Source organism: Triplophysa rosa, linkage group LG5, assembly GCF_024868665.1.
Source record: "Triplophysa rosa linkage group LG5, Trosa_1v2, whole genome shotgun sequence".
Classification (NCBI taxonomy): Eukaryota; Metazoa; Chordata; class Actinopteri; order Cypriniformes; family Nemacheilidae; genus Triplophysa; species Triplophysa rosa.
The window spans coordinates 14,322,221-14,339,989 of NC_079894.1; the positions used below are offsets into that span (position 1 = coordinate 14,322,221).

At 42.3% G+C, this 17,769-nt stretch overlaps 1 protein-coding gene across 5 annotated transcripts in view; it reads left to right on the forward strand.

The window, feature by feature from the left end:
• The window catches only part of tnk2b (tyrosine kinase, non-receptor, 2b), a 68,737-nt gene extending 54,107 nt beyond the window's left edge, over positions 1-14,630 (forward strand). For 3 of the 5 annotated variants that reach the window (XM_057334060.1, XM_057334056.1, XM_057334057.1), the window contains 12 exons: positions 1,747-1,959; positions 2,832-2,984; positions 3,286-3,563; positions 3,834-3,960; positions 4,104-4,345; positions 4,618-4,812; positions 7,745-7,836; positions 8,056-8,100; positions 8,533-9,917; positions 11,058-11,153; positions 11,546-11,673; positions 12,735-14,630. In XM_057334060.1, coding sequence (XP_057190043.1) covers positions 1,747-1,959; positions 2,832-2,984; positions 3,286-3,563; positions 3,834-3,960; positions 4,104-4,345; positions 4,618-4,812; positions 7,745-7,836; positions 8,056-8,100; positions 8,533-9,917; positions 11,058-11,153; positions 11,546-11,673; positions 12,735-12,741 — 2,961 coding nt within the window. In that variant the 3' untranslated portion in view covers positions 12,742-14,630. Of the gene's footprint in view, positions 1-1,746; positions 1,960-2,831; positions 2,985-3,285; positions 3,564-3,833; positions 3,961-4,103; positions 4,346-4,617; positions 4,813-7,744; positions 7,837-8,055; positions 8,101-8,532; positions 9,918-11,057; positions 11,154-11,545; positions 11,678-12,734 lie in introns of those variants that run through there. The other 2 variants (XM_057334058.1, XM_057334059.1) reach the window with 2 other exon arrangements.
• Positions 14,631-17,769: the final 3,139 nt, after the last annotated feature.

Below are 17,769 nucleotides of genomic sequence, written 5' to 3' on the forward strand. Positions count from 1 at the left end.
GCACTTTTGGCTTGGGCCTACAGGAAGTGGCCAGTGGGGATGAGAGCTTTCTAAAATTACACCTGTTTGTTTCCGTTCCTGGCACAGAGAGCAGACCAAGTAATCTGCCTCCTCACTCCACTGCGTGCGTATGTGTGCGTGCAGTCAGGAGCATGCTTTCAGCTATGTTTACACTTATCCTCAGTAAGTGTTCTTCTCAGTAAGTCTTTTAAGTATAGCTTTCACATAAACGTGTGGAGGTGTATATGATTTTTAGGGGTTTGAGCGCGAAGCGCTGAAACCCTATTGTAATTGCTCAGATTTGTATTATTCTTCTGTGCTAAAACTGATCGGGCAGCCCAAACCGTAAGGTCCAGAGACTTGAGACTTGGTCAGATGGTTGTACTCCAGCAGGCTACTCAGATACAATGACCCGAAATTGGTCCATAGGGGGCGCTACAGCGATGCAAAACGCCTTTGTGCTCGTAACTCCTAAACCGTTTTTCGCACACACAAGTGTTTGGTATCATTGGAATCCTTTGCTCAAGACAAAAAATAATGTCTGTTAATTTGCATTTTATGCAATACCAACTTTTGCGAACTAGTCCTAGGTTTTTTTTGCCTGATTGGAACCAAACCTTCGCAGATGAATTCAGTGGAGTGTGAATGTAAATAATTCTTGAAAAAAGTTGAAATTTTGATCCACGGTCACTAGGCGGCGCCAAAAAGCCAGAAGTGGGAGGAGCCCATTTCACTAAAATGCTTATAACTTGTGAACGGTTTGAGTTATCTTCATGGGGCTTGGAACGTATGTGAACAAGCTCACTCCGAGGGCATGATAAAAAACTGCTTCGGCCTTAAATTGCTCAAACCCCCAGATTGCTGCTTGCAGCTATATTTGTATTTGCATTAGTTTTGCTGTTTAAGTGGTGTTGCCTCATGTGTATGTGTGCCTGGATTTGCTAACTCGTGGAGGCATTTGACAGTGTGTAATGTATGTTTGCTGTGTGTATAGTTATCGGACGATAGCCTGGGGTTCAAGGCTCTGTCTGAATCCACTGCATTTACTCTCGTCCCTGTTGAGCTCTGCTATTTTCAGTCTGTCCATCAAATCCCTCAAGGCTAAAGACTTTGAATTCCATTCTTCTTTATTTATGTTTTCTTTTTCATTTTGTTTTCTGTATGGTCCCTCTCTGTTTTATTTTTCATTTTGTTCTCTGTGATCCATGTTTTTTATTTGTTAATAGTTTTTAGTCAAGCCAGCTTCTGCACTCAATTTTAAATACCACCGTTGGGTTACCCCTCACTCTTTCAAGTTCCCATCCTTTTCATATCTGTGAGTTTGCAGCCTCTGGCTTCCCTCAGCCTACACTCTGGCTTTGATAGTCCGGATCTTTTCGGCCGACCCCCAGGCTCCTCATACAAAATGCCTCAAGTGCCAATAAACAAGTGAAAAGAACAGCGCTATCTTGGATTGGCTTCTCTCGCTGGGATTTTAACTGCTGTCCTTTTCTTTGTTTTGTGGTTTGCATTGTATTTAAATTTGTCTGGTTTAGTAGGTTTATTGAACATCCAGAATGGAGGACACATTTAAAAGAAATATCTGGATAACAGGGCTTCACAAAACAATGCTAAAAGACTTCATGTGAATGGGTCTAGCAGCAGACATAGCTGCACAAAAGTACAAAAATAGATATCTGAATGTGGAATGCCACAGCTTTTTATTTGGTACCTCTGGATCTTCACTTTCATATTTTTGTTTCTCAGGTGTTCAGCGGTAAAAGACCAGAAGGAGAATTTAATCCCCAGCCGGCCAGTACGTTCCGGAAAACTTCCCCCACACCGCCTCCATTAGATGGCCAGCAACAAGCCCTCACCTGCCTGATCAGTGAAAAAGACCTGGCCCTCTTTGAGAAACTGGGCGACGGTTCCTTCGGCGTGGTCAAACGTGGAGAGTGGTTCACGCCAAATGGGAAAGTGGTGAGTGAAATGAAGCAAGTGTTTGGGTTTTGTTTAAAACAGACTTTGCAGATGCAGAATTCATGCACGTTTATTCTTAAAATCTCCATGACTCTCATTCTATGAAGTGGTAAACACCATCACAAGCTAATGACTGAAACACATGTTTGGCAAAAACAGCGTTGCAATCTTTGATCGACACGAGATTGGCTTTCAGACACCTTGTATCTGTGGTCCCTCCTTTCCCCTTAATTGTTCCAAGGCTCCATGTGAACATCCTGTTTCGGACCTGATCTCTATGTGTCATTGTAGCAGCTGTGTTCTCCAGAGGAGCCTGGTGGGAGAGATGGGGCCTCTAATGACCTGTTGAGGGGTCAGATGTCATGTGAACTGAGCCGGAGGCTGTAGTGATAGTGTGTGTTGTGCCCCAAAGTCTTCTTTCAACATGGGAGACATCCACAGCCATCTGTGCTGATCAAACACTGCTCCGTTACACTATACAGAGAATAGATTTGTATAAACTGTCTGCTCTTGTGATACATGTGATATTCAGACATGCTCATGGTTATAGCCTCTTTTATTTGACATGAACTCACGCAGTAATGTAGATGGGTCTGGTCCTAATTTAAGCCGTTCTAATTTTGGCAGATACAGTTGTTACATGATTCCTTTAAAATGTGAGACTGGCTTGGAGGGAATAGCATTGCTCTGTGATTGTTCTCTGAGCTCCAGCGATGCCAGTAACTGTGTAAACACAGCTCTCACAGGGGGTCATTAGCATGTGTGTGGGATTCTGATATGTACAGGTCAGTCCAGATGTCTTAGCTCTCAAAGACAGATCAGCATGGACCCGTTATGAATGTGTCTTCCTTCTTTCAACGTGTCCCTTTCAGCTTAATGTGGCAGTGAAGTGTCTGAAGACAGATGTGCTTAGCCAGCCAGATGCTCTGGACGACTTCATCCGGGAGGTCAATGCCATGCACTCCCTCGACCACCAGAACCTAATCCGTCTCTACGGAGTCGTCCTCACGCACCCCATGAAGATGGTGAGTGACTGTGTTTCACGTCTAAATCAATTCAGTGGCAAAGACAGGGTGCTAAAATCTCAAGGTCTTGAGAAGGGAGGGTGTGGGCTAAAATAAGGCCTGACATTTGCATGCTCTCTCAGACTCATTATTTGCTGACGTTGACTTCTGGAGTTATTTCTGATTGGCAGTGTTCATTGTCTCCTGTGGCAAGATGCTTCTTGTCAGGCCACTTTTCCATTTGGTACAAAAATGAAACGGTATACTCTCCCCTTTGCATTTTATCCCTTTTTAAATACATTTTCATCTTTATTTCTCAAAGGTGACTGAGCTCGCGCCCCTGGGCTCCATGCTGGATCGTTTGCGGAAGACCCTGGGCCATTTCCTCATTTCCACCCTGTGTCAGTACACCATCCAGATTGCAAATGGCATGGCTTACCTAGAATCCAAACGCTTTATCCATCGGGACCTGGCTGCTAGAAACATTCTGCTGGCTTCCAATGAGCTGGTCAAAATCGGAGACTTTGGGCTGATGAGGGCGCTGCCTAAGAATGATGACCATTATGTCATGCAAGAGCATCGCAAAGTCCCGTTTGCATGGTGAGACATTTCTATCTGAATCCCCATTTGTTGAACTCTGCTCATCTTTGGCCACGAATTGGTTTTAAAAGAGCAACCAATCTGTCAAATGATTTAGTTTATTTTGTACTGGCAAGGCAAGCTGGTGCTCATGATTGCTTCTGTATAGGCCCATTATTTCTGTATCCTGTTTTTAAAAAGGAACTTTGCATGATGCTTGTCAATATTATCCTTTTGACCTAATTTCTACATGTTGTATTGATTGGTTTTGTTTATGTGTAATTTGTCTAGGTGTGCCCCAGAGAGTCTGAAGACGCGCACATTTTCTCATGCCACGGACACATGGATGTTTGGTGTGACGTTGTGGGAGATGTTTACCTATGGACAGGAGCCCTGGCTGGGCCTGAATGGTAGTCAGGTACAACCTCCTCACACACTTTAAAGTTGTAGTCACTCATAACAATGACATATCTTTGAAGCCCAAATCAAATCTCCCTTACAAAGGAAACATTAATTTCATAAATAAAACAAGACATGAACATTTGTTTTTGTATGTGACAGATACTCCACAAAATTGATAAGGAAGGTGAAAGGCTGCCTAAACCAGAGGACTGTCCTCAGGACATCTACAATGTCATGATGCAATGCTGGGCTCAGAAACTAGATGACAGGCCCACCTTTGTAGCTCTAAGGGAATTCCTGGTGGAGACCATGCCCACAGACATGAGGGCACTACAAGACTTTGATGAGCCTGACAAGCTTCAAATCCAGATGAATGATGTTATTACTATCATAGAGGGCAGGTAAGTCCGAACAGAACCCACTGGAATCAAATAATGCACTGCCCTTTCAACAACATGTTGATTCTCTGAACATGCTATTTTTGTGAATTAGGTAAGAAGTTAATGAAGTTAAAAAAAATCAAAAGAAAAATTTCCTGATAATGAAATACTGTATATGATATGTATTCAAATCATAGATTCATTGTATGGCGTTATTGACACAGTGACTACCTTAAATAAGACATGGAGATGTATTCCAGTTCTTCTCTAGACATCCTCTGTATCCTGTACAGGGCAGAGAACTACTGGTGGAGAGGTCAGAATAAGCGCACCCTGAAGGTTGGTCAGTTTCCTAGGAACACTGTAACGTCAGTCGCGGGTCTGTCTGCCCATGATATAAGCCGTCCACTAAAGAACAGCTTCATCCACACGGGCCATGGAGACACTAACCCCCACCGCTGCTGGGGCTTTCCTGACAGGATCGATGAGTAAGTCCCGCTTGTGTTTATTAAATTGTGTATGTGTCTTTTTTTTACCAGCCGATGCTATTATTTATACAGTAGGACCAAAACCAATGAGAGAGAGAGTTCAAAATTTTCGCGTTTAACGCGATTGTTTTCTCTTTAAATGCTTTATTGCTTTCATTTTTTTATTCATTAAATGACTTGCGTCTTTAAATTGGTTTAAAAGTTTGTCACAATCGGTCTGTTTTGCTGCAGCTCCATGCGTTACTAGTAACTTCCGGAAACCATTGAGAGGCTCCATGAACCGCCATCGCTGTGAAAAAACTGTTCCATTGGAGTCAACAGGGTTGAGGCAACTCTCTCTCTCTCTCAATAGCTCTGAGTAGGACGACCAAATCAAAAAATAAGTTGCACGTATTTCATAGTTCATAGAAAATGAGATGTTCACAGCATTGCTGCATTTTAGGGGCTTTTTATGCCTTTAATGGGTTAGTACAGTAGATAGCTGACAGAAAAGAGTTGGGTGGAGATAGGGGAGCGGGATTGGCAAAGGACCGTCGAGACAAGAATTGAACTCTCGCTGTGAGTGCACTGGCACAATATGTCGGCGCACTAACCACGAGGCTATCGGCACCGGCCACAGCATTGCTGAACAAGATTTGGTTTACCTGAAATTTGTCTACTTAGACATGTATACTGTAGCACCTTTTTCTGCGATCACTCAGTTGTTTATATGTCAGTGACATCACAATTGTTTTGCTTTTGATTGATAAACATTTTAAAAATCCATTTTAGTTGGGATAATGGGAGTGTCATTGGTGGCCTGCTGTATCGCATTCACAGATTTGGATTAACAACCATCATTGTCCTCAAAAACATGTTCATTCTTTAATTCTGAATTCTTCTAATCTCCCACAGACCCATTCTTCTCTCCTTTTTAAAATAAATTCCCACAAAATTACAGCACATTATGTTAATATAAATCAGAGGATAGCTCTTCCTACTACAACCCGAATTCCGGAAATGTTGGGACGTTTTTTAAAATTTGAATAAAATGAAAAGTAAAAGACTATCAAATCACATGAGCCAATATTTTATTCACAATTTAACATAAAGAAATTTTACAATTGTTTGCGAACTCATTTCAAATTTGATGCCTGTTACAGGTCTTAAAAAAGTTGGGACGGGGGCAACAAAGGGCTGAAAAGGCAAGAAATTTTGAAAAGATTCAGCTGCGAGAACAACTAGCAATTAATTAAGAACATGATTAGCTATAAAAGGTATGTCTTAGAGAGGGAGAGTCTCTCATAAGTAAAGATGGGCAGAGGCTCTCCAATCTGTGAAAGAGTGCGTAAAAAGATTGTGGAATACTTTAAAAACAATGTTCCTCAACGATAAATTGCAAAGGCTTCACAAATCTCATCATCTACAGTGCATAACATCTTCAAAAGATTCAGAGAAACTGGAGAAATCTCTGTGTATAAGGGACAAGGCCGAAGACCTTTGTTGGATGGTCTTCGGGCCCTCAGACGACACTGCATCACTTATCGGCATGATTCTGTCATTGACATTACTAAATGGGCCCAGGAATACTTCCAGAAACCACTGTCGGTGGCCGTGCCATCTGCAGATGCCAACTAAAGTTCTATCATGCAAAAAGGAAGCCATATGTGAACATGGACCAGAAGCGCCGTCGTGTCCTGTGTCCTTCAAAGTGGAAAAGTGTTCTATGGTCAGAATCCAAATTTGACATTCTTGTTGGAAATTATGGCTGCTGTGTCCTCCGGGCTAAAGACGAGGGAGACCTTCCAGCGTGTTATCAGCGTTCAGTTCAAAAGTCAGCATCTCTGATGGTATGGTGCATACGGTATGGGCAGCTTGCATGTTTTGGAAGGGACTATGAATGCTGAAAGGTATATAAAGGTTTTAGAGCAACAAATGCTCCCGTCCAGACAATGTCTATTTCAGGGAAGGCCTTTTGTATATCAGCAGGACAATGCAATACAGCATGGCTTCGTAGTAGAAGAGTCCGGTTGCTGAATTGGCCTGCCTGTAGTCTTTCAACTATAGAGAACATTTGGCACATCATTAAACAAAAAACACATCAAAGATGACCATAAACTTTTCAGCAGCTGGAAACCTATAACAGGCAAGAATGGGACCTAATTCCAACACCAGAACTCAAGAAAATCAAAACCTTGATGCCCAGACGTCTTTAAACTGTTTTGAAAAGAAGAGGAGATGCAAAACCATGGTAAACATGCCCCCGCCCCAAAAATTTTTGAGACTTGTAGCAGGCATCAAATTTGAAATGAGCTCATTTTGGGCATAAAATTATAAAATTTCTCAGTTTAAACATTTTTATGTTCTCTATGTTCTATTGTGGATACAATAGTGGCTCATGTGATTTGAAAGTCTTTCAGTTTTCATTTTATTCAAATTTGAAAAACGTCCCAACATTTCCGGAATTCGGGTTGTTGAGAAAGATATATTCTGCTGCTTTTAACAGAATAAAAGCATACATCGCTTAGTGAATTTTTTCTTGCAGTAACAGGGTGTAAAGGAATTGCTATACAGCACTGATATAACTTCACATCAACTATGAGAAGACACCTTGTAGGACACATTAGATAACAATGGCAAATTCATTTACATGGAGCCATGGCCCAAATCATGACACATGATTGCAGAAGTGTTTTGCTTCCTCAGCACTAGAGGGCAGTAAAATACAACACACTTTATTCTATAGATTTGGCTGCTTCAATAACTGCTTCAATAAAACATCCAGTGAAAAATAACCTGTACAATTTTTTTACTACTTTGGTTATGCAGTGTCATCAGCTTCTCCAATAGCATGCTTCCAGAGCTATTAAAAAGTAATTTTAGATCTAAGATGTGGTATCCTACATGCACAGAGGGGCTGCTAAATGCATCTGTCATTCTGTTACTTTTGTAGTCTTTATCTTGGTAACCCCATGGATCCTCCAGATGTGCTGGGGTTGGACTCGAATTCTGCCAGACCAACTCAACTTCCTGGACGTTCTAAGAGTGAGTGAATGCCTTTTAATATGACATCTAAACATTATTCCACGGTTCCCATGTTTATTAAAAACAGGCCTTTTTGGTTTGTTTGTTTTCAGTTCACTGCTGCTTTAAATATAGTTTCTCAATGCTTTTGTTCAACCTTCTATTTTGTGCCACCTTCTACCTCCCTATTTTTGCACATGCTTTTTCTTTTTCTTTCTCTCTTGCTTGCTCACTCTGCAGAGGAGGCTCCCCCTCGACCCCCTCAGCCATCTTTGCTGTTTAAGAGTAAGTGTGGACCCTCAGTTCAGTTTAAGCACTGCTCATGCCCCATCTGTTCACTTTTAGCACCCCTCCTCAGAGATACATCAACTGTATTGTACACTTTTCTTTGCCTGCTCATTTTCTCTCACTTTCCCTCTTTCTCATTTGCTCCTGTTTTTTCTGTGATGTCATCGCATGAAGTTCATTCTCAGCCTGGATTTCTCTCTCTTGAATTTCTTGACGTGAAAAAAACTGTACTTGAATGAGAACTGCTCTTGATTTTTGCTGTCAATGACTAATTCAAGTTTGCTAGGGAACAGTGTATATAGAAATAGTTGTTTTTGCCTTCTGGCCCAAAAAATTGGACACCGGCTCTGACCTAAGCACCTGCACTGTGTCAGTAAAAAATATGTTGCAGTGATACATTTGTTTGTGTTCTTTTGTCACAATTACCAGAACCCTGCTATGATGCTGTTACTGACGACAAGGACCAAACTTCCATAGGCCTTCGCCGACTCTCTTTAAAGAAAAAGGGCCTTAAGCTCAAGCCAGCCGCATGGGTTTCTGCTACCAAGTTAGGTGAACGTTCTGTTTACGGTGTGCGGACTCAAGGGGGCAGCACTCCTACAGAAGTCTCTCTCATAGACTTTGGAGAAGAGCTCCCATCGGCTACACCCTCTCCTGTAGTGGAGATGCAAATCCCCACACTTGCTAAACTGGCACTCGAAGGAGAAAATATTTTAGACAAAACTCCTCCTCAGAGCCCCTCACGCTTTTTACCTTTCCCCCTTCACCCTACCCCAGTGGTGGACTGGGACGCCCGACCCCTCCCTCCACCCCCGGCCTATGACGATGTAGCACAAGACGAGGATGACATTGAAGTGAGCTCCATAAACAGTGCGGATCGAGGACCTGATGAACCGTGCTCTCCGCGTACGCCTTGCTCCCCCACTGGGAAGGGTAATCCTCACGTAGAAGACAATTTGTTTTTGCCCTGCAGACAGAGCCATGCCTGTTCATTATCACAGTCGACTGAGATTTTCCAGGAGCTGCAACAGGAGTGTATGAGGCATCTCAATGTACCTGTGAGCTCTACCAGCCCAGGTCTGGAGACACACCGCCAGATTATCCTAACGCTTTCAGAAGACAAGCCCCAGATACCACCACGCATACCCATCCCACCCCGCCCGGTCAAGCGCGCAGGGGGCGAGTATGCACGCTGGTCTGGTGAGCTCTCTCCGGTCTCCGGAAATGAGGAGGACAAGGAGCGTCCACCCCAGATCCCCCCACGGGACCCCCTCTCCCAGCCGGGCTCACGCACACCCAGTCCACATGTGGGCTCACCGCAGACCCGCGGCAGCCTCTGCTCTTCCGCTTCTATTTATGGCTCATCCTACCTCTCCACCTCACCTGCTAAACTCATGCCAACCACTCAGAGCTTTGCCTCAGATCCCAAATATGCTGCTCCTAAGGTCATTCAGGCACAGGGCAAAGACAAGGAAACACTTAAAGGGCCTTGCATTTTACCTATCGTACGCGACGGCAAAAAAGTCAGCAACACGCACTACTACCTCCTACCCGAGAGGCCTCTATATCTAGATCGCTACGATAAGTTCTTCAGAGAGGCGGAGAGTGGCGAGGTGAAGAAGCAGGTGAACACAGCCACCGTCAAGCCCATGGTTCATCAACAAGTTGAGCTCAAGTCCAATTTTTCCTGCAATAACAACAGCACTCTGACTGTCTCTGGATGTAGAGGGGGATTGAAGAACTCTCTCAGCCTGTCCAGAGTAAGCACTGATGGCTATTTTAGCAGAGCAGACACCCACGACAAACTCCTACTAGTGAGTGATTTACAGTTTTTTTTGTGTTGCACATTGTTTTTATGACTTTAATTTAACCTTAGGAATGTTTTTAGTAGAGCTGTCAACGGTAACGCGTTAACGCATGCAATGTTTTATTTTTTAGATTAACGCGTTAATAATATTTAAAGCAATTAACGCAGCATCCGTCTGTTTTGTCATCCTTTGTCTAGCGTTACATTATATAATCACACTCTTATTCATGTAAAGGCTTTTAAACCACTTAATCGCGATTTGCTTTGACGGCTTTTAGCTGTGAGACGCACAACAGCGGTCTAGTCTGGTGTTTACAGGCACGGGCTGAAGGCTGCGTCAGTGAATCTCTGTCAGACAGCGCAGCACCAGTATTAACTTCTCTTTCGTGCTTGAATGAACAAAACTACACAAGATTATGCCAGAAAGCCTGTTTTGTCTAGCATTTTAGTTAGCATAGACTTAAACGTGTTCAAATTAAATCTTTAATGAATGCAAAGAGTTGTGAAAACCAGAGAAGCGTCAGATCTGCATAGAGAGACAGCTCTTAAAGGGGCCGCATGCTTAAACCATGCTGTGAGTCCTGTCACTAATGTTGATCAAAGAACAAAAGAGATAAAGTGTTTCGTAGCTTTAATGAGAATTCTCTGTATTTAATTTAGAATTTAGCATTAAAGACTGTCAAGTGTTTGAGAACTTCATTCATTTCTGTATATTTCCTACCATGATAGCTGTCAATTATACTGTTGAATGGCTATAATTAATGTTAATATAAATAAAAAAATAATCAATTTCATATAGACATCAGTTGCAGTGCTAATATAAAAATGTTGGCTTTCATTCATTCAATGATGCTGTTACAGAAATCTGTTGTTTCTACATTAATTTGGAATTAAATGTGAAATTATTAGAATGTAAATGTATATTTAAAAACATTAATGTTATGTGCGATTAATCGCGATTAATCACAGAAAAAAATGTGTGATTAATCAGATTCATTTTTTTAATCGATTGACAGCGCTAGTTTTTTGTCATTCAAACAACTATAGACACTAGCATATGTTTTAAAAGATTGAGCTTTCTCTGTTTACATCCAAGCTAAATATTCATGCCATTATAGAGTTGATTGGTTAGATTTACTCTGTTTAGGTACAGGAGGCCGTCCATGGAGTGACCATTGAAGAATGTCAGACAGCTTTACAGAACCACAGCTGGAATGTGCAAAAAGCTGTGGAATACTTAAAGGTACAGTACCAGCTGTTATTACTTGCACCGTAGGCAAGCAGACACGCAGAGAGTGCGGAAATCTTCCTTATTCCGTGGCACGTTTTTTAGAGGATCAAAGTAAAAAAGAAATAAATTTAGCGTGATGAATGGGGTCTTTATAGCCCATAACCTCATAATTGTTATTTTAATTCATGAATACTAGTAAAATGTAACTATTATTTTTTAATGTCTAATAAAACATTTATGGTCTAGCTAACTGGTTCATAAACTGCCCAGTGAGCCTCTGAGGTTAATGGGGATTTAAAGCCGTAATAACAACACTAGCAAAACAATACAGGCGTCTATTTCAACTTTTATATTAAATTGCCTTTTTTTGCTTTTATCTCATTTTTTCTTCCACTGGTCCTCAGGTGGAGCAACTCTTCTGTCTGGGGCTGAAGACAAGGCTGGAGTGTCATAATATGCTAGAGATGTATGACTGGAACTTGGAGTTAGCCAGCACACAATTGTTGGACTCATGTGGCTCAGTCAAACTGAGGTAGGCCACTTTTTCCCGCTTGTTGTTCTGCGCTGCCCTCTACTGGTTATTCAATTTCTTTATCTTTTGTGTGATACTTGAACTGTTGTTCAGAAAGTTTATTAACTGGTGTCATAATGTCACGGTGTCATTACAGCAGACTGTTTTCCTCCAAACTCTTCAATTTCATTTGAACAGATGGCAAACGATTGATTTGCCATAAACCGAATTGTTTTCCAGCCAGATCGTTTTATTCTGTTTAATTAACTCTTCTCACGCCAAGCATAACTGCTCATGCTAGAATTTATCAGTACAGTTGGGGTGCTTTTAAATGTCCCGCCACTTGATGCTTCAAAACTTTAGGGAAATACTGGACCATCTGGACCAACACTGACATTTACTCATTTAGTGATTCATTCTGAGGAGAAAGGGACATGAGAAGTGCTGTAGTACAGAGTCGCATGATTGTTTAGGGAAGTACATAAAACTGAGATGTCAAAGAGGAATAATACTGTAAACAATTTTGTACAGTAGTAAAACTGTAGTAAAATCAACAATCGTGTAAAGTTGAGTGCTTGCGGGCAGAAGAACATTTATTATTGAGTGCATACTTGTACCTGGTGTTTCCAATAAATACATTTCAGTCTCTAACCTTATACATAGCAATTATGCCCTAGGGCCTGCTTTTGCCAGATTCAATCACTTTCAGTTTCTATTTGAAATTACCGTCTGTTTTAGACACTTCTGCTGTATGAAAATATCTAGACGGGGGCTGAGTTTACAAACACCAAACATTTAACTGTGTGTGCGTGTGTGTGTTATCCCAAGTCAGCACATTTCGTTTTATTGCTGCTTGTAAAAAAGCAACATTTGTACACCCTCGCTCATTACAACAGGGCTAGGACTGCATTTCAGGATGTTTTCCTGGCATCTTTGTGTAGTTTTTAATTGTAGGATTTACACTTTGCTTATATACTGTTCTCTTCTATTGTTTTATCTGCTACTCTCATTCTAACATCTGCTGACTTTGTCCAGTGCAGTTTGTTTATGTTTAGATCACAATCTTTTTATTCTCCTTACAGGCGATGATACACTGAAAAATCCTGATGGCCGAAAAGACTTTTGAGATATCTTCATAGCACATTTTACCTCCACTCCAGCGCCGGAAATGACTTTATCTGTCTGTATACAAATGAGACAGTGACTGCGCTCCTCTGGTGTCTGGCCAGAAATCCCTTTCTAGGGTACAATATTGAGTTCACAGGTCAACGTTGAAAGAACCTGCTCTTGTTGTTCCACTTGATGGTGACAGATGGAAAATAAGGTGCTGCTTGTGTTTCTTACAATTATTTTCATAGAGAATTTTATACAAGTAGGAGGTGAAGAAAGACACGTGAAAGCTTCTATAAATGTCTATATACAGTACTGTAGGATGTTTTGGTTATACATTTGCATTTGATACGTTTGAGTTCTTGGTTCTTGTCAGATATTTGTTGTTAGACTCTTGCATTTTTTGTGTGTGTGGATCACCTGCAACAAAGAAAGAGTGCAAACTCTTCCAACTTAAAGTGATTTAGTTAAAGTGCACCCAAAACTATCATGGGTCATTTCCTCACCCTCTCATCAAACCTGTATGACTTTCTTCCGCAGAACACAGAAGAAGATATTTTGATGAAAGTTAACTGCCCCCCATTCACTTGCATTGGTTTTGTGTCCATACTAGAAGTGAATGGGGACCAGTGCTGTTTGGTTACCAACTTTCTTCAAAATATCTTCTTTTGTGTTGTGCGGAAGAAAGACAGTCATAAAGGTTTGAAATGACAAGAGGGTGAGGAAATTTTCATTTTCAGGTGAACTATCACTTTAAGGCTGCATGTATGTTGTATTTAACAAGTTATGTGTTAAAATTTTGAACATTTTTCCTGTGTCACTTTTGTTGACATAGATGTACGACCCTCTGCCTTTTCTGTATTTTCTCTTCACTACTTAGCTTTATGCATCACTATAAATTACTCATTTGTAGTGAAACCTACTTTTCTCCTGTCACACAATTAGTCACACAGCTATGGTAATATTGTTTGTTGATTTGCACAATGCTGCTTCCAGTATGAACGCTTTATGAGAGGAAAACCCTTGAAACACACCAGAAGACCTCCAAAGCACAAATAAGTGAACTTGTTGCTTGTCTTTGTAATTCAGTCAATTACCTGTGTTTTATTTAATGAGTAGTACTGTTAACATGTTTTAGTTGGGTTGACTGCACCCGTACCCATCTAAAATAGTGAGTCTGTTGTACAGTGTTGTTTTAGCCATACTTCATTCCAAACTCGCGTTTCATAAGATCTTCTATCCATGGTAAGGTATTTTCAATCTGCTTGAGAAATGACCAACAAATAAATAAATGAAGACAGACCATGTACAACAGATTCACATAAACAGCAATGTCTAATAGTTTTGTTCTGTCGGTTGTAGCACATGTGTAAATGTGTATGGGTGGGTATCATATACTGTACAGTAGATGCTGCTTCTGTGTGCATGATGGAACATTGTCAACATTGTGCCGTCCTACATCCCTGCAATCTAGGAAGGGGGCTTGTAGTATTTGTTACCCTGGCAACCTCTGTGTTGTTTTTGATGGGACATCATTTTCCCCAGAGGATACGTCATGCACCCTGCTGCTTCAAGCACAGTGACTGCTTCTGTGATCATCTGATGAATCCGTTAGCAGTTTAAACAAGCCCTTGTCTTACCGTATGCTGTTGTAGTTTTAGTAAGACTCCAGTAGGTTTGTTGAGTTCCTGTTCATGTGTTGTAATTTGTCCTTTTATCTCCGGTCCAGTCTATCTATGTGCTCTGAATAGCTTTATGAATTAGAACCTTTGTGTCCTAATTGTTTTAAATGCACAATGATGCAAAGTTTATAAAGTGTATAATACTATTATATAAATGTATTTTTATTAAAAAGGACTATTTTTTTATCTTTTTCTATCGACGTGTCTTCCATTTCATTGTGTTGCACTGAGTTTTCCTCTTCAGATCCCTTGGAAACCATTGGAATTCATTAAGGTTGTGAGTTGAGTTAGCAGCCAAGAGTTATTCTGTTACATAACACAATGAAAATATGTAAGCTGGACGCAGAGGCACATGCATTTACAGTGGTTCTTTAGCCGATAGTCTGTTGCACGCCCTCCTCATCTGTTTATCTCACTGATGAGGCCCTCAGAGGATCAGATCATTTATCTTGCTGCTTCAGGCTATTGTTCAGTGTCCCAACACTCCCGCAAATTATTAATACCTGCCATCTTGATTATTACTGCATGCATGAACTAACTTATTGGCAGTGTGCCTCACTGAACCCCTGAGAAATATGTTTGTGCTGTACTACGATTTTGAAAGCGGGAACAGACCTTTTTTACGTGACGCTTCTTTCCTTCCTTCCGCGACTCTCTGGAAAACTCCAATTGGTCAATTACTCCATCCAGGCATGTGATATTTCTCATTACCCACCCCACTTCCAGTGGTAGCAGCCTTATAATAAGCTGCATAATTAGTTATTGCAAAATGAACCCAGTATCATCCTGAAGGAGTTTATTTTTAAATGTTGTCTGACTGACTGCATTGTACCTTCAGTATTTAGTGCTGGTATGATGAGCTGACGTAACTGTCACCAGTGCACCCACAATCTCCAATTTAAATGTTATAAACAAGAATAAAAGTCATAGACCGCATGATGCTACAGTTATGCTATTGTTTGCTCAAACTTTTAATAGATGCGCACTGCCATTTGTATTTTTCCCTTAAGATTTATTGATGTGAGATTGCTGTGCAGTGGCATAGAGTGATGGCAGAGCAGATGGTGAGACCGAATCATTTAACTGTGAAATGCACTTTAGTGAGATCATGCTTTAAAACAACTGAAGTCAGAAAGCCTATAGACAGATGAACAGTTGCTCCCATGCTCATTTTTTACACATTGGCTGTGTTAGTGGCCGCATCAGGTCAAAGTGTCAACTCTTCCATTGTTGAACTGCTTTATAGTGGTATTTATTTTATTTATTTATTTATTTAATCTCTTTAAAGGGACAGTTCACCCAAAAATAAATCTTTGTCATCATTTACTCATCCCGCGAGTTGTTCCAAATTTGCATAAAAATGCTTTATACATTTCTTTGTTCTGTTGAACACAAAAGATATTTTGAAGAATGTAGGAAAGCAATGACTTCTGGGGCACTTTTGACTACCATTGTCATTTGTCCTACTAGTCAATGGTAGCCAGGAATTGTTAGCTTACAAGCATTCTTCCACATATCTTTCTTTTCCAAATATCAATGAAATGTATACAGATTTGGAACAAGTCGAGGAAGAGCAAATGATGACAGAATTTTTCATTTTGGGTGAACTATCCCTTTAACTCCGTTTTTATTATGAATTGTTCTCTTTGTATGAGTATGTGTGAAGGTGACCTCAGGTGTTGAACATGCGGTTTGATATTCAAGGATATGAGCCTTGTTGCCTTGAAGATGTGAGCCCACAGTCTTGTCTATGAATAATTATGTGCTTAAACTCTGTTGGTCCTTACTTTTCATGTCATGCAATGCTAGCAGCTCATTAATTGTAGTTCCCTTTCTGTCGGTCTCTCGACGTTGTGTCGAACCGACAGAATGGGGTTTGTCTTGAGAACCTATCATCTTCTGAGTATTTAGAAAAGGCCAATGAAAATTGGCGAATGAAATTTGCATGCCGGGCTCCTCCCCGGATGTCCGGGTATAAGAGGGAAGCCGGCGTGCTCATTCATTCACCTTTTGTTCTTCAGAGCCTACGCATCTGATGAGCTTCTCTACGATCTGGTGATCATTCTTTCTGCTGGAATCTACGACGTGGACAGCGGACGGTCCCTTCCTGCAGTGACTCTCCCCTGGGCGTCTCGACAGTTCCGGAGGTGTTCGAGCAATTTCCTTTTCTAAAAGAGCAAATTTCTCGAGCGTGGCTTGTCCCGCTGTTCTCATGGGTGCAACACACTCATTGAGGAGGGGGACAGACACAATGCCTGCTTCCAGTACGCTGGGGCAGACGTTGCAGATACGTTCTGCCCGCACTGCGGGCGGTGACAATTCAGACATTGCGTCACAGGTGGCTGTGTTCCCACGGGACTCAGCCACCACCTCGTTTGCTCCCCGTTCCGTGGCGGCAGGACTACGGCCCTGCCGTCCGCTATGGCAAGCAGCGAGGGTGATATGAGGATTACTGTGAGCGATAATCCGCCAGCCACGGCTCACGGACCGTTCACACCTCGTTTCGCTTGTCTGACCGTTCCCCAAAAAAGACGGTCCGCCGTCTTATTCCTCAATCACGTATTCGGACACGATGCGTGATGATGAGATTCTCTTGACACACTCATCGAGGAGAGGGACGGACACAATGCCTGCTTCCAGTACGCTGGGGCAGACGTTGTGGATACGTCCTGCCCGCACTGCGGGCGGTGACGATTCAGACGTTGCGTCACAGGTGGCTGTGTTCCCCGGGACTCAGCCACCACCTCGTTTGCTCCCCGTTCCGTGGCGGCAGGACTACGGCCCTGCCGTCCGCTATGGCAAGCAGCGAGGGTGAGAAGAGGATTACTGTGAGCGATAATCCGCCAGCCACGGCTCACGGACCGTTCACACCTCGTTTCGCTCGTCTGACCGTTCCCCAAAAAAGACGGTCCGCCGTCTTATTCCTCAATCACGTATTCGGACACGATGCGTGATGATGAGAGGTCTCTTGCAGCATCGGGGGGTGACGTACTGCCATCCGACTCCGACGATTCTTCGGGCTCCCTCCCTCGGGGGGTCGAGCCCAGGAAAAAGCGGATGTCGAGATGTCGGCCATGCTTTCCCGGGCCGCCGTGAGTGTTGGGTTGCAGTGCCCGCACTGCCTCTCCCGGCGTTCGCGGCTGGCTACATGGCGCCTCGGGTTTGAGCGCGGCTCCAAGCCGCGCCCGCCCCCAGTGCCGTGTTTACCGGAAGTGCATGAGGAACTTTGCAAGACCTGGAACGCCCCTTCCGGCACGTTTCACGTCAAACAAAGTTCTGTCACCCTCTCTTCCCTCGAGGTTGAGACAGCTGGAGGATGCGTCGG